We start from the raw sequence: 16396 nt of genomic DNA, 5'->3' as shown, positions 1-16396 counted from the left end.
TGGGAAACAAGCAAAAATAGTCACCATGGCCAAGGGGAATGTTTGATGGGAAATGGTGCAGGAAATGATGTCAGGCAGCTGTGGTCCAAAAGATGATTATCCTAAGTCTCACTGGAGTTTTTAATTTTATTCTTACTAGTGTACTTTGGTAAACAAACAATGTCTGATTTATGTTTATAAGATCTTTCTCACCTCTGTAGAGAAAGCATTGGAAAGAACATAAGCACTTAAGAGAGTTCACTAGAGGACCTTTTTAGTTTTCCTGAAGGGTGATTGTGGTCATTTAGTCAAAATTGGAGAGGAGTGGAGGTAATGAGAAGAGGCTGTATTTTCTCTGTATTTGGAATAACTGAAAAACTAACATTTGTATTGGGGCACCTGGGTGGCTCAGTTGGTTAAGTGTCTGCCTTTGGCTCAAGTCATGATCCTAGGGTCCAAGGATCAAGCCTTGCTTTGGGCTCCCTGTTAAGTGGGGAGTCTGCTTCTTACCCTTCTTCTCCCTCTGCCCCTCTCCCCCTGCTTATGTTCTGTCTCTGTCTCAAATAGATAAATAAATCTTTAAAAATAAAAAAAAAAAGAACTAAAAAGGAAAGAGATGATGGCACTTGAAGTATTTAAAGGAATAATGATAAAAACCTTCCAAATTTGGCAAAAAAGATATCCATACCAATGGCATTTCATGATTAAATTTCTGAAACCAAAAGAGAAAAAATTTTGAAAGAGAGAAACAACTCATTTCCTTTGGAAATGATAGTGAATTTGTCATCTGAAACCATGGAGGCTAGAAGACAATAATACATTTTTTTCCAAGTACTGAAAGAAAAGAACTTTCAAGCAAAATAAAACTGCAGCTTGTGAAAATACATTCATGAAAAAAGGATAACTGAAGGTATCCTACAAAGGAAAAAAAAGAGAAAATGTTGTTAGCAAACTTATCTTTTAAAAATGGCTAGAGGAGGGGCGCCTGGGTGGCTCAGTGGGTTAAAGCCTCTGCCTTCAGCTCAGGTCATGATCCCAGGGTCCTGGGATTGAGCCCCACATCGGGCTCTCTGCTCCACGGGAAGCCTGCTTTCTCCTCTTTCTCTGCCTGCTTGTGATCTCTCTCTGTCAAATAAATAAATAAAATCTTTAAAAAAAATGGCTAGAGGAAGTTCTTTAAATAGAAAGGAAATAACACAAGAAAACTTGGAACTTCAAAAAAGAAAGAACATTGGAAGTGGCAAAAAATAAGGGTAAATATAATGGAGTTTTCTTCTAAGGAGTTTCTGAAATAATATTTGATTGTTGAAGCAAAATTTAGAATATCATGATTTGATGCTCTCCGTGTGGAGGATATGATATATTTACAAGATAGAATACAAGAACTTAATTGGAATTAAAGTGTTACATTTCCTTGAAGTGGTAAAATGTTGATCCAGGAAGACTGTAATAAATTTTATTACATTTTTTTTTTTTTTAATTGACAGAGAGAAATCACAACTAGGCAGAGAGGCAGGCAGAGAGAGAGGAGGAAGCAGGCTCCCTGTGGAGCAGAGAGCCCGATGTGGGGCTCGATCCCAGGACCCTGGGATCATGACCTGAGCCGAAGGCAGAGGCTTTAACCCACTGAGCCACCCAGGTGCCCCCTTTATTACATTTTTATTACAAATTTTATATGTACATTTTACCTAGAAATGGACTTGGAATACCTAGAACAACCACTGAAAAAACTATACAAGGTGGTAAACTTAGAAATACTGTAAGTAAATGAAGACGGAATCTTTAAAAAGATGTTCAAGTAACCAGTAAGGAAATAAATGAGGAACTGATGAATGAGAAACTGAGAAAACAATAGAAAATAAAACAGCAGACTTAAACCTTGATATAGCAATGTCTACCATAGTGTAAATGATCTAAACACACCAATTCAGGGCACTTGAGTGGCTCAGTTGGTTAAGCGACTGCCTTTGGCTCAGGTCGTGATCCCGGAGTACTGAGATGGAGTCCCACATCGGGTCCTGGCTCCATGGGGAGTCTGCTTCTCCCTCTGACCTTCTCCTCTCTCATGCTCTCTCTCACTGTCTCTCTCTCAAATAAATAAAATATTTTAAAAAAAATTAAGAAACACCAATTCTGGTATAGACTGGCAGACTCGATAAAACAAAAAACAAAAGGCAGAAATATGTTATCTACAAAGAAACTCACTTCAAATACAACATAGTGAGGTTGATGGGGAATAGAAAAAGATACACTGGGGTACCTGGGTGGCTCAGTCATTAGGCATCTGCCTTCAGCTCAGGTCATAATCCCAGGATCCTGGGATCCAGGCCTGCATCAGGCTCCCTGCTTGGTGAGAAGCCTGCTTCTCCCTCTCTCACTCCCCCTGCTTGTGTTCTCTCTCTCTGTGTCTCTCTCAAATTAATAAATAAAATCTTTTAAAAATATGAGAAAGAAAAAGATACACTATGCAAACAATGAAAACAAAAACAAGGCTGATTCCATTAATATCAGATAAAGTAGTCTTGAGAGCAAAGGAAATTATTGGAGAAAAAGCACTATTCCAACGAAAAAGACTGATCCAAAATGTGACCCCACCAAACAAGAGAAAGAACCTCATAGTACACAAATCAAAACTGGTTGAACTAAAAGGAGAAATAAACAAATTTTCAATTATATCTGGGGAATTCAGCTCCTTACTCTCAGCAATTGGTAGAACTTTCAGACAGCAGATATAAATTATATATTTATAATATATAATAATGTAATATATATTATATATAAATTGTAAATTAATGGCAGATAAAGAAGAGCCATCAACCAATGGGATTGAATGAGCATTTGTAGATAGTACCTAAAAGCAGCAGGATATGCATTCTTCAGTGCCTGTGGAGAATTCAGTAAGATACAACATATCCTAGGCCATAAACAAACCTTAGTAAATTTAACAGAACCAAAATTGTGCTATGTTCTCTTAGCACAAGGAAATCAAACTTCGAATCAGCAATAGAAAGGCAGTAGAGGGCACCTGGGTGGCTCAGTGGGTTAAACCCTCTGCCTTCGGCTCGGGTCATGATCCCAGGGTCCTGGGATCCAGGCCCCTGTCAGGGTCTCTGCTCAGCAGGGAGCCTGCTTCCCTTCCTTTCTCTCTCTGCCTACTTGTGATCTCTGTCAAATAAATAATATCTCTTAAAAAGCAATAGAAAAATACCTAAACACTTCAGAATTAAACAAGACACATGTAAGTAAAGCATGAATGAAAGACAGCCCAGAGGAAAATTTAAAAATACAGAAATGTCAGGTATCAGTCTCACTGGAATTCCCTTGATGTGATGAGTTGTATTTCTCTTGATACTTAAGTTTTCTTTTTGTCTTTCTTTTTTAATATTTTTACTGTGATGCATCTTGGCATGGATCTCTGTTTATCTCACATGGAGTTTATCTTGAATTTGCATATTATTTTTCTCTTAAGTTTGCAGGATTTCGCCATCGTTTTGTCGAATGATTTTTCTCCTCTTACTCTTCCTTCTCTTATTTTGATACTCCCATTATGAATATGTTGGTGCAGATAGCACTGTCTTTCATTTGTTTGAGGCTTTCTTCAGTTTTATTCATTCTTCTTTTGTGTAAATGATACCTATTGACTTATTTTCAGGTTTACTAATTTGTCTTCTATAAGCTTCAGTCAAGCCTGTTAGAGCCTGTCTAATGAATTTACAGTGCAGGTATTTACAGTGCAAGTTGAGAATTTGTTTCATTCTTTTCAGTTTGTTGATATTCTCTATGTGATGAGGGTGCCATCATTACCTTCCTTTACTTCCTTGAACATGGCTGCCTTTTGGACGTCTTTGTAAAAGCTGCTTTGAGAAGTGCTAAGTCCGATATCTGGACTCTATCAAGGGCAGTTGATTGCCTGCTCTTTCCCCCATATATGTAGAATTTTCCTGTTTGTCTCGTGAATCACAAGATAAATCTTTTTTTTTTTTTTGGCAAAAGGATATTTTAGATATTTTGTACCTAGTCTGATAACGATTCCTTCTTTCTCTGAAAGGGCTTGTTGTTATTTTTGCTTGCTTATTTATTTGTTTAGTGACTGGATTAGATTACTTGACTGAGGTCCTTTCCTCCCACAGTGTACATCTCTGATGACTCTTGTCAGAGGGCTCTGCCTTGGGCATGCCCAGTGTTACTAGGATGACGGTCATGTTACAGGGGGTGCTCTTTGAGTGTCTCTGTGATGATTAATTCTGTGTGTCATCCTCAGTGGCCTAAGCGATGCCCAGGTAGCTGGTAAAACATTATTTCTGGGTGTGTCTTAGGGGGTGTTTCTGGAAGCATTTGACTCAGTAGACTGAGTAAAGAGATCCACCTTCACTAGTACAGTTAGGTAGCATTTAATTCTTTGAGGTCCTGAATGGAACGAAAGGCAAAGAAGGGCAAATTCTCTTTCTCTTCTTGTACCAGGATGTCCATGACAAAATCAGTGGTCCTGGTTCTCGACCTTTGGGCTCTGGGACTTACACCACTGGCCCTCTATTTTTCAGGGCTTTAATTTTTACTGGAAGGTAAACTGTCGCCTCCCCTAGTTCTCCGGCTTTTTTTTTTTTTTTAAAGATTTTATTTATTTATTTGACAGAGAGAGATCACAAGTAGATAGAGAAGCAGGCAGAGAGAGAGAGAGAGAGGGAAGCAGGCTCCCTGCTGAGCAGAGAGCCCAATGCGGGACTCGATCCTGGGACCCCGAGATCATGACCTGAGCCAAAGGCAGTGGCTTAACCCACTGAGCCACCCAGGCGCCCCGTTCTCCGGCTTTTTGACTCAGACCGAATTATACCAGTGGCTTTCCTGGTTCTTCAGCTTTCAGACAGTAGACTGGGGGACTTGTTGGCTTCCATGAATACATAAGTCAATTCCTTTGATAAACCTCTTCGTCTCCACCCCCCAACACATACACGCACACACACATGCATGTGTGTGTATATATATATATATATAAAATTGCTGGCTCATTTCTCTGAGAACCCTGATTGACACAATCTCTTTCACTGACTTTTTGTTAACTTCTCTGCCTCTATTGGTGTCACAGCCTGCTTTTAGCCTCTACTAATCATTGGCTCACTGGTCGGTTGTTTCCAACATTGTCCTGGGTCATGTGTCGGTCTATGAATTGGTCCAATTTTGAGCCCTTTCAGGGAGTAGTCTTTGAGATCCGTCTTCAGTATTGCCCTTCATGGGGCGCCTGGGGGGCTGCCTTTGGCTCGGTTCATGATCCTGGGTTCCTGGGATCAAGCCCCGCATCGGGCTTCCCTGCTCGGCAGGAAACCTGCGTTGCCCTCTCCCACTCCCCCTGCTTCTGTTCCCTCTCTCACTGTGTCTCTCTCTGTCAAATAAATAAAATCTTAAAAAAAATTGCCCTTTATGCCACTATTTTTGAAATCATCTCCTAGAATACATAATTTTGAGAAAATTATTTCCATAGAAACTGTTCATCTATTATAAGTGTATTTGTATGAATGTTTCTGGTAGATAGGAATGAATATATGGTATGGGTTGCCTCTCCTTAATTGTCTCTTTCCTGTGTTCCTTCTGGTATAATTTTAGATGGTTTGTGATTTACCTTGTTACTCTAATGCAGGTACCAGCCTCTTCTCTTCTTTGTTGCTTAAACTGAAATTTCCATTGTTTTGAGGTGCATTTTCATGAGAAGACCTTCATAGATCTCTGTTCTGCCTGTGTCTCTGAGTAAAGTACTACACTGTAGCTCTGGGGCTAGGAGCCAGAACAGTGTCCGCTGTTCCCAAAGTGACGCTGTGGGTTACGGTTAATAGATGTGTGTATTTCTGTCTGAGTGTTTCTTAAAACTTGATGTAAGCATAAGACACATGACATTCTGATATAAGAAGTTTAAAACGGTAATGAAAAACTAAAAGAAATTTTCTGTATGTGAATAGATGTATGTCCTTGATTCCTGGAAGGGCCAGCATCACAAAGATGTATTCCTCCCTAAATTCTCATGCAGATTCAGTCAGTTCTAATTAGAATTCCTGTGAGGTTTGATAGTGTAGTTGTTTCTGTTTTCAATAAGTCAGGTAACCCCTTTAATACTTAGAACCCACAAAATGATTGAGATATAGGAGCCTGTGGCAATTAAGCATAAAGGATGACTTACCTCTGTGGGAACTCGAACTTTGGTTAGATCTACCACTGCAAATCACTGGCAAAAGATAGTTTTCTAAGTTGTACTTAATTCATGTAACATGTTACATTTGTCTTTACTGTCTCTCCGTTGGAAGGTAAACCTGGGAAAGCAGAGATTTTTGCCTGTTTTCTTCACTATTGTATTCCCATTTAAAAGGCAGAGATTTCCCAGTGGGATAAATAAAAAGGGTCAGATTCAATCATGTGTCACTTATTAAGAGAAACATGTTAGATTCAAAGATTCAAATAGGTTGAACATAAAAAGGATGGGAAAAGACACACAGTGGTAAAATTATTCTAAATGCTATAGTCCTGTGTCAGTATTAGATGAAATAGATTTTAAAGTCAAGAATATTGCCAGAGAAAAAGGTTTTTTTTATATTGATAGAGATAAATTTTTCATGAAAACTTAATAATCCTATCTATACTTTTATGCTGCAGATAAGTTTTTCAAAGTGTTAGAAAGGAAAACCTGATGGAACTTGAATGAGAAAAAGATGCACAGTTACAGTCTGTTTCAGCATCCTTCTCCTGATAAATAAAAGAACACTGAGTAACCAAATTGACTTAATTGACATTTATAAAATATCCCACATCACAAATAAACTAGTAGAATACACATTCTTTTCAGGAACACATGAACATAAACCAAGGTAGACCGCATTCTAAGACCTAAACAAATCTCAATTTAAAAGGAGTCAAGTCATATAAAATATTGTTTCTTACCAGAGTAGAGTTAAATCTAGCCAAATTAAAAATCAGTAACAGAAAGAGCTGTAAGATTCCTAAATAGTTAGAAACTTAATGGCACACTTTTACATAACTTGATGGTTCAGAGAAGAGTTTGAAGGGTAAATTTAGAAACTATTTTGAGCTGGATGTTCATGAAAACAATTTGTGGGAAATCAACATATAGGAAATTTTTATATTGGAAATGAAGTATGTGTATAATATTTCATTGATTTCATTATTTTCCATATGATCTTTATTCCTTACTTCTCTTACTGCTTTTGGGTTTATTCCTTACTTCTCTTACTGCTTTTGGGTTTAATTTTCTCTTTTCTAGGGTTTATCCTCTATAGAGACTATAATCCTACATATATGCATATAATTTTATTTTAAAATTTTTATTTATCTTGCAGACTACCTTCTTTAGCTGGGGCCTTCTTTGTGATCCATTTCTTCTTTCTTTAGTTTTATTGTCATTTTTTCTCCTCTGTCATCATGCCTTTTTCAGTGCTATTTATTAAAATTCCAGTGAAGTCTCGTTTCTCTTTGGGCTCTCTGTCAGTCTGCCTGGACTACTACAACAAAACACCACAGACTGGGTGACTTAAATAACAGAAATTTGTTTTCTCACACTTCTGGAGTCTGTAAAAGCCAAGGTGAAGGTGCCAGCAGGGTTGGTTTCTGGTGAGCCCCATCTCTTCAGCTTGCAGACAGTACCTTCTTGCTGTAGTCTCACATCGCTTTTTTTCTGTGCACATGGTGGGAACAAGGAAGTTGGTGTCTCTTCTGTTTCCAATAAGGATGCCATTCCTATTAGATTAGCCCTACACCCTGATGACCTAATTCAACCTTAATTGCCTCCTTAAAGGCACTGTCTCCAGATACAGTCACATTGGGAATTAGGGCTGCGGCATATGAATTTGGGAGAGGGACAATTCAGTTCATATCTGGCTCCTTGTAATTTAAGGCTATTCTAAGGTCACATTGCCCTTTTTACAATATTATTCCTCACCTAGATCACTAAGCATTGTGTCCTTAGTTCCCATATACTCTTGGAGTTCCCAGTGGTCTGAATTGTCTTGTATCAGAACTGAGAGGTCATCTCAGTATTGCCCCACTCATAGTGGGACTTCCCCTTTCTGGGAATGAGCCTATTTACATTTAATCATCTCTGAGTTCCCTGTCTCTTCTTTATGTGTGGTTGCTACAGTATGTAGCTGACTCTTTCAATGGATGTGGGCTCATTATCAGTTTCTTCTGTATTTAAATGTTTCTTTCCTTAGTGGTGATTTGAATTTAGTAGTACTTTGTATCTCCTAGTTATGCTAAAGTCGTGGGTTGTTGTAGGTAATTTTATTTGCTCTCCTTATATTGATCCATACATTTTTTTAGAGGGGAGATGGACACATTCAGATTTTAACAGGTGCTGTTATTTTTTAGACATCGGAAAGCAGATGCACATGTTGTAATAGCCAGTTTCTGCTCCCTTTTTGCACTGTGCCAGGCTTTTGTTTCTTGTTTTCATTTCTGTTTTTTCATATCAAACTCAAGAATAGACAAAAAATATGTGCTTAAAATTATTTTCTTCTCTGGAGGCTAAACAAGAAATCCAAATCAGCTATAACTGATTTGTTATAGGGCATTTGTATATATATTGCATTCCATAAAAAATTGTTAATATTTCTATGTAAGGTTAATTTTTCTTATTTTTAGAAATCTGCAAAACTGATCACAAGAAAGAAAGAAGCCACAAAAACCAGCCTAAACATGTGTGGGAAGTTGCATTCATCAATAATAAAGCACTAACTAAAGAACAAGGTAATGTAGTAGAAAAACCACTTAACTTGGACATAAAGTCTTTTCCTTCCAGAAGCACCCTCTGTCAGTGGGACTCATGTGGAGTGAATTTCAGCTATATTTCAGAATTGTTTATCGACAAAAACTATTTAGGAAAAAAGACTGATGAATTTAATGCCTGTGGAAAACTGCTACTCAGTATTAAACATGAGAAAACTCATACTAGAGAGAAAAGTGAATTTTTTAAAAATGGGAAAACGTTGAGTCATGATGAGGACCCTATTCATCCTGAGAAGATTCAAACATTAGAGCAAAATTTTGATTATAACATTTGTCAAGAAACCTTCCTTGAAAAGGCAATATTTAGTACATACAAGAGAGAGATTGCAGAAGGGAATGACTGTGAATGTAATGAATATGGGAGAACCTTCTTTGATAACTCCTTCTTATTCCATCGGATAAATTCCTCAGAGGAAAATCACTGTGGATTTAGTGGTTGTGGAAAATCCTTATGTGTAAAGTCTACCCTTTTGAAACATCATGGCGCACATATGAAACACTATGAATGTAATCAAAGTGGGAATAATTTCAGGAGGAATTTATGCCTTTCACAACTTCAGAAAACTCATAAAGGAGAAAAACACTTTGAATGTAATGAATGTGGGAAAGCTTTTTGGGAGAAATCCCACCTCACTCGACATCAGAGGATACACACAGGAGAGAAACGCTTTCAGTGTAATGAATGTGGAAAAACTTTTTGGGAGAAGTCAAACCTCACTAAACATCAGAGGTCACACACAGGAGAGAAACCCTATGTGTGCAGCGAATGTGGGAAAGCCTTCAGCCATAAGTCAGCCCTCACGTTACACCAGAGAACACATACAGGTGAGAAACCCTATCAGTGTAATGCATGTGGGAAAACTTTTTATCAGAAGTCAGACCTCACTAAACACCAGAGAACACACACAGGGCTGAAACCCTATGAATGCTATGAATGCGGGAAATCCTTCTGTATGAATTCACACCTTACAGTGCATCAGAGAACTCATACAGGTGAAAAACCCTTTGAATGTCCTGACTGTGGGAAATCTTTCTGTCAGAAGTCACATCTTACACAACATCAGAGAACTCACATAGGGGATAAACCCTACGAGTGTAATGCATGTGGGAAAACATTCTACCACAAGTCAGTTCTCACCCGGCATCAGATAATTCATACAGGGTTGAAACCTTATGAATGTTTTGAATGTGGGAAAACCTTCTGCTTGAAGTCCGACCTCACAGTACATCAAAGAACTCACACAGGAGAGAAGCCTTTTGCATGTCCTGAATGTGGGAAATTCTTCAGCCATAAGTCTACCCTCTCTCAACATTATAGGACACATACAGGGGAGAAACCCTTTGAATGTCACGAATGTGGGAAAATCTTCTATAATAAATCATACCTAACTAAACATAATAGAACACACACAGGGGAGAAACCCTATGAATGTAACGAATGTGGGAAAACCTTCTGTCAGAAGTCTCAGCTCACGCAGCACCAGAGAATTCACATAGGTGAGAAACCTTATGAGTGTAATGAATGTGGAAAGGCTTTCTGTCATAAGTCCGCCTTAATTGTCCACCAGAGAACTCATACAGAAGAAAAGCCCTATAAATGTAATGAATGTGGGAAATCTTTCTGTGTGAAGTCAGGACTTATTTTACATCACAGAAAACACACAGGGGAGAAACCCTATGAATGTAATGAATGTGGGAAATCCTTCAGTCACAAATCATCCCTCACAGTACATCACAGGGCTCACACAGGAGAGAAATCTTGTCAGTGTAATGAATGTGGGAAAATTTTTTACCGCAAGTCTGATCTTGCTAAACATCAGAGATCACACACAGGGGAGAAGCCCTATGAATGTAACACATGTGGAAAAACCTTCTCTCAGAAGTCAAACCTCATTGTACATCAGAGAACACATGCAGGAGAAAAATCTTACAATTGAAGTGGATGTTAGGAGTGTCGAGCTGCACTTCAGCAGCCATTACACAAGAATTCACACTGGCAGACGCTCTGTTGACATCCTGTGGATATTCGGGAACCTTCTTCCACACAAACTGGCCTTATTTTACTCCAAAGTAGACTGCGACAAATGCAGGACAGTCTTGTTAAGTAACATTCCATTGAATGTCACCAAGCAAATACTGGTATAAAACGTTACAGATTTTTTTATTTTGTAAAAGTGTCTTTGTTTGCTTTTTTAGCAAAAATACAAACTAGGTTATGTCAGAATTTATATTAAAGAGAAACCTTTCAATTTGAGGTATATAGCTTGAAGATTATTTTTAGAAGTAATACAACATTAGAAGTTGAGTTTTGATGCCATATTTATCTTTGGGAAACATAAGAAATTGTAATTTATAGATGTATATTGTGTCATGTAAAGCTTTAAATTAAACAAAACAAAAAAAAGTAAAATGAAAAAATGGACTTACAAGAAGTTGCAGTCGTACATAGAATTCTCACGTGCCCTCCAGCAAGCTTCCTCTGTTGCTGTCTCCCACAACCACAGTATAGTGTCAAGCACAGGGAGTTGATGATACCACAGTACTACGTCACATACAGTCCTTATTCCCACTTCAGTTTTTACATGCAGTTTGTATGTGTAGTTCTGTGAAATTTTATCACTTAATAGTTCGAGTAACCATCAACACAGCTTACAAAATCGAAAAGGAATCTGGAGTTTCTGTTGCATTAGGATTACAAGGGATTCACGATTTCATCATGAGAAGTTCCCTCGTGTTAATCGTACTGCAGCCCTCATTCTGGCAATCATGTGAATATGAAGCTTTTTTTTTTTTAAAGATTTTATTTATTTATTTGACAGATAACAAGTAGATAGAGAGGCAGGCAGAGAGAGAGAGAGAGGGAAGCAGGCTCCCTGCTGAGCAGAGAGCCAGACGCGGGACTCGATCCCAGGACCCCAAGATCATGACCCAAGCCGAAGGCAGCGGCCCAACCCACTGAGCCACCCAGGCGCCCGAATATGAAGCTTTTTAAAGGCAGAAATAAACTGAGTAATTAGGGCCACAGCCTTAAATCCGTATGTGAAGTGTCCCTCAAGTGTGCAGGATTTGCGTATCCACATCCAGTACCTTATATAAACTATATGTGCTTCATATGCATCATGCAACTTAATCTAGTTGTGAACGCAGAACAGACACTCCTAATTTGCCAGTTGTTACCATATCAGGCACATCGCCCATGTGTGTAAGGGCTGAGCAGTTTGTAAAAGGAGGCCCACAGAGCTCATTTGTAACCATTTAGAATGTATGAATCAAAATAGCAAAGTGGCAAATAGAATGTATTCAGTGCAGAGGGATATGTGGTCCCTAGTCTCATTTTCCCCATTCACCCATGGTTCATATCAAACCAGGACGTGCCTTGAGTGTACATATGTGAGTCTTCTAGTCATCAGCCCAAATTTTATATAAACCATCTGCAAGTAACTGCCGTCTAAGGCAGAGGCCAGTGTAGCCACAGACAGATCTGAGCCCTTGGAGATTTTTGGCTCTGTGAGAAGGTGGGTTGAGACTGGAGTGGGTGGGGCTGGAGTGGGGCATTTATTGACTGACAGGGTACAAAAGTGGTATAATAAATTACACCATCAGTCAGATTACACAAACCAGCTTACAGAAATGAATAATCTTAACTTGCACAGAGTTTAAGCTTACATCTTAGGAAACTATGAAAAGGAGCTGATTAAATCCAGCATAAATGAAACAAAAGAAATAATACTTAGAGCAGAAATCAGTAAAACCAAAAGTTAGTTATTTGAAAAGGTCAATGAAACTGATAAACAGTCTTTGCTAAATTAACTAAGAAAAAGAGAAGATACAAGGTGCTGACAAGAGAATGAGGGAAAGCTATAACAACTGATTCCATGGACATTAAAAGGGTAATAATACTACAGACTGCTCTCTGTCCACAAATTTCACAACCTAGATGAAATGAACCAGTTCCTTGAAAGACACAATCTGCCAAAACTCATAGATCTAACTAGGCATATAGCTGTTAAAAAAATTGAGCTAATACTTAATCTTCCAAATCAGAGTGTGTCAGGCCCAAATGTGTTCATTTGTGAATTCTACCAAACACGTCAGGAAGAAGTGATACCATTTCTCTACAATCTCTTCCAAAAAGTAAGCAGAAGAACCACTTCTTAACTCATTCTGTGAGGCCAGCATTGCTGTAGTAGCAAAACCAGGCAGACATTACAAGAAAAGGAAACTGCAGACAGAACTCTGTCTTGGATGGAACATAGATGCAGAAATCCTCAAAGTCATTAACAAATTGAATTCAACAGTATATATTTTCACACCATGACCAAGTGGGGTGTATCCCAGGTATGCAGTCCTGATTCAACATTTGATAATCAGTTCATGTAACCCATCACATCAACAGGCAAAAGAAGAAATTACTATATGATCATACCAATAGGTGCAGAAAAGCATTTCACAAAATCTTAACCCACATTCACAGTAAGAAATCTCAGCATACTAGGAATACAGGGAATTTCTTTAACTCGGTAGAACACATCTACAACAGCCCTATAGCTAACATCGTACTTAATGGTGAGAATAGATGCTTTCCCAGTAAGATAAGGAGGAAGGGGGCCCCTTTGACCACTCTTTTTCAGCCTCCTTCTGGAAATCTTTGCTAACACAGTATGACAAAGAAAATAAACTTGGATTTGGAAGGAAGAGATAATAAAACTGGCTATATTCACACATGACATGATTCTGTAGGTGGAAAATTCCAAGGAGTCAACAATAGAATACCTTGACACTGGTAAGCAGTTATAACAAGGTTACAAGGTACAGTGACTGAGTGAGTGAGTGGTAAAAAGAAATGAGCTCTTAGGATAGAAGAAATGGAGGAACCTTACTTACATGTTGCTAAATGAAAAAAGCCAATCTGAAAAGGCTTTACGCTTTGGTTTCCATCTGTAGTGCATTCTGATAACAGCAGAAGTATATGGAGACAGTAAAAAGATTGCCAGGAGTTCGGGGCAAGGCAGGGAAGGTTGAATAGGTGGATTGTAGAGGATTTTTAAGTCAATGAAACAATTCTGTAGGATATTATAATAGTAGATACATGTCATTTATTTGTCAATGCCCATAAAGTGTAAAACACAAAGGGTAAACCCTGAGGTAAACTGTGGACTTTAGTTAGTAATTAATGTATCAATATTGGCTCATCAGTTGTAACAAATGTACCACACTAATGCAAAGTACGTAAGCGGACTGTAGCAGTGGGTAGAAGTGAAGGGGGTGTATAGGAACCCTGTACTTTCTTCTCAATTTTCTTGTAACTCTAAAACTACTCTAAAAAATAAAGTGTATTAAACAACCCTGCCTGCATATAGCAGTGTAGATGAATCTGTGAAGCTGCTTCCTTCTATACTTAAAAATTAAGAACTCACATTATTCAGTACCAGTTTTTCCATGGTGGGAGCAGGAATGCATTCTCAGCAATCGTATATTGACAGCCACTAAACCTATTTTCAGTTATAGCTTTTCTGCTGTTGAAAGCCTTATTATCTGTTTTGGAAGTATCGTAAACTTCTTACCTCTCTTCATAACATCTTGTTTCTATATTACGGTTTTTGTTTGTCATACGTTTGTGCACTGAAAATATAATCAACATTAATGAACATTTGAGATGTTTTTATAGTCTTTGGAATATTCTAAATTATAGTAACTGTGGCCTGAAATTAAGGCCTAGTATAATGGACTCTTTTACATCTGAAACCAAGACGGAATCCCACCACCAACTGAGTGAATAGGAGGCAGTTAATACACTTATCATAATGAACAGGATGGTCCATCCAGGACTAAGGTCACCATCTAAGATGTAGTTCATCTAGTTATCATTAAATAATTGTTCTTGACTGACTAACTGGTTCTGTGATATGACAAAGGCCCCTTGGGACAGAGCTGCCAGTTGCTGCCAGGCCTGCCTTTTGACCTGCACTGTACTGTCACCTTTTTGGGGTGTCACTGTGTCAAACCACCCTAAAAAGCTCTTATCCCTAAGAGAGAATTGTTAATTGGCCATACCCCAGGTGACTTCCCTTTGGGTTCAGTGTGGCTGTGAAGCTCCTTCCTGTAAAGGCAGTGACAACACTGTTCCCTAACTGCATTTGCACCCCACATACCAGAGATCTGGCTAGAACTCTCTGGTTACTGCATAGAGTCTTGTGACCATCCCTGACTGCTCAGGGTACCCATGCATAGCATGGTTTGTTACTCTCTACCTCTGGGATGGGCATCCAGCTGTCCTTTGTGAACTTTTGGAAAGGTAAGACAACCAGCTCCAGGAAGATAAGCATGGCATTCCAGTTGATTAGGTAATGAGCTGTTGGTTAGTTAAGGGCAGGAGCCTTCCCTCTTTCCTCTGCTACTCCTTCCCTTGCTGCCATTGTGCACACATCTGATGCCCGATAGTGTTGAGGTGCATATTTATGGTATCCTGTGGCTCAGATGGTGATAAGAAAAGAGATCCCTTCCAAATCACCAGAGAAAGTAGCTCAAATGCTCTTCTGATGCAAAACCTTTAGCCAGTGAACCTGAGGTCCGCTCAACACCGCTGTTTTATCAGTACTCCAAGGGTCTAACCTTGGAATTATGGAGCTTAATGGCTTTGACCCGGGCTATAGACAAATGACCTTACTGTTTGTGAACCCTGACCCCTGGGAGATTGACTGGCATTCCCTGGAGGAAGCGACAACTGCCAGAGAGGCCGACTGCTGGACTCTGGTACTTTCCTTTTTGACCACCCACATCCATGCTACAGGTGACGAAAACAGAAACCTGCAACTTTACATGACTAGAAATCCAAAATATTCTGAGGGAATTTGTACAGAGAGAAAGGAGAGAGAGAAGATGATGGGCATGGTAGAAAAAAAGAGACAACCATACAGAAGATGGTAAGTCAACCACCGAGAAATGGGCCAAGCACACTCCTGCTGCTCCAGTCTTCTCCCTGTGCCTGTGTTGGAAAGGAATTCTCATCCTTTTGTTTAGAGGGGAAAACACCCACTCTGCCGCTGCCAAGGGGATTATTCGAATGCGACTTAAGCCCAGGATCTTTAATCTGTAAGAAGCAACTATTACATGGAGTAGGCCCATGGCCTTGAAGATCCTGACTGGAGGCTCTCTGGGGAAGGAAATGTGTAAATGTGATCAGAGTAAAGAAAAATACCCTGAGGTCTATCTAGTGACAACAAAAAGGAAAGACGCAGCAAGAAGGAATGAGGGGGCGCCTGGTGGCTCAGTGGGTTAAAGCCTCTGCCTTCGGCTCAGGTCATGATCCCAGGGTCCTGGGATGGAGCCCCACGTCAGGCTCTATGCTCAGCAGGGGGCCTGCTCCCCGCCCCCCAGCGCTTCTGCCTGCTTCTCTGCCTACTTGTGATCTCTGTGTATCAAATAAATAAATCTTAAAAAAAAAAAAAGAATGAGGAAGGGGGAGGGACTTGGATACAGGAAGAGGAGACCACAAAATTATGGAAATGAAGATCCACAGATTGACGCATTGGGGGAACATACTTAAATAATTTATACAACAAAGACAAAAGGGCATTGATTGGCTTTTGTACCTCTACTATTTAGTTTCTGAATTGAAATTGGCAAATTTCCATGG

General features: G+C 39.2%; 1 protein-coding gene across 1 annotated transcript in view; it reads left to right on the top strand.

Moving 5' to 3' along the window:
- The window catches only part of LOC123955282 (zinc finger protein 33B-like), a 33542-nt gene extending 17536 nt beyond the window's left edge, over positions 1-16006 (top strand). Inside the window, 2 exon segments of the mRNA XM_046027145.1 lie at positions 8617-10682; positions 10684-16006. Of these exon segments, the coding sequence (XP_045883101.1) occupies positions 8617-10682; positions 10684-10905 (2288 nt within the window). The 3' untranslated portion in view covers positions 10906-16006.
- The last annotated feature ends 390 nt before the right edge of the window (positions 16007-16396 follow it).

Source organism: Meles meles, chromosome 13, assembly GCF_922984935.1.
Source record: "Meles meles chromosome 13, mMelMel3.1 paternal haplotype, whole genome shotgun sequence".
Lineage (NCBI taxonomy): Eukaryota > Metazoa > Chordata > Mammalia > Carnivora > Mustelidae > Meles > Meles meles.
The sequence above is the reverse complement of the archived record's forward strand: the minus strand, read 5'-3'. Positions and strand labels throughout refer to the sequence as shown.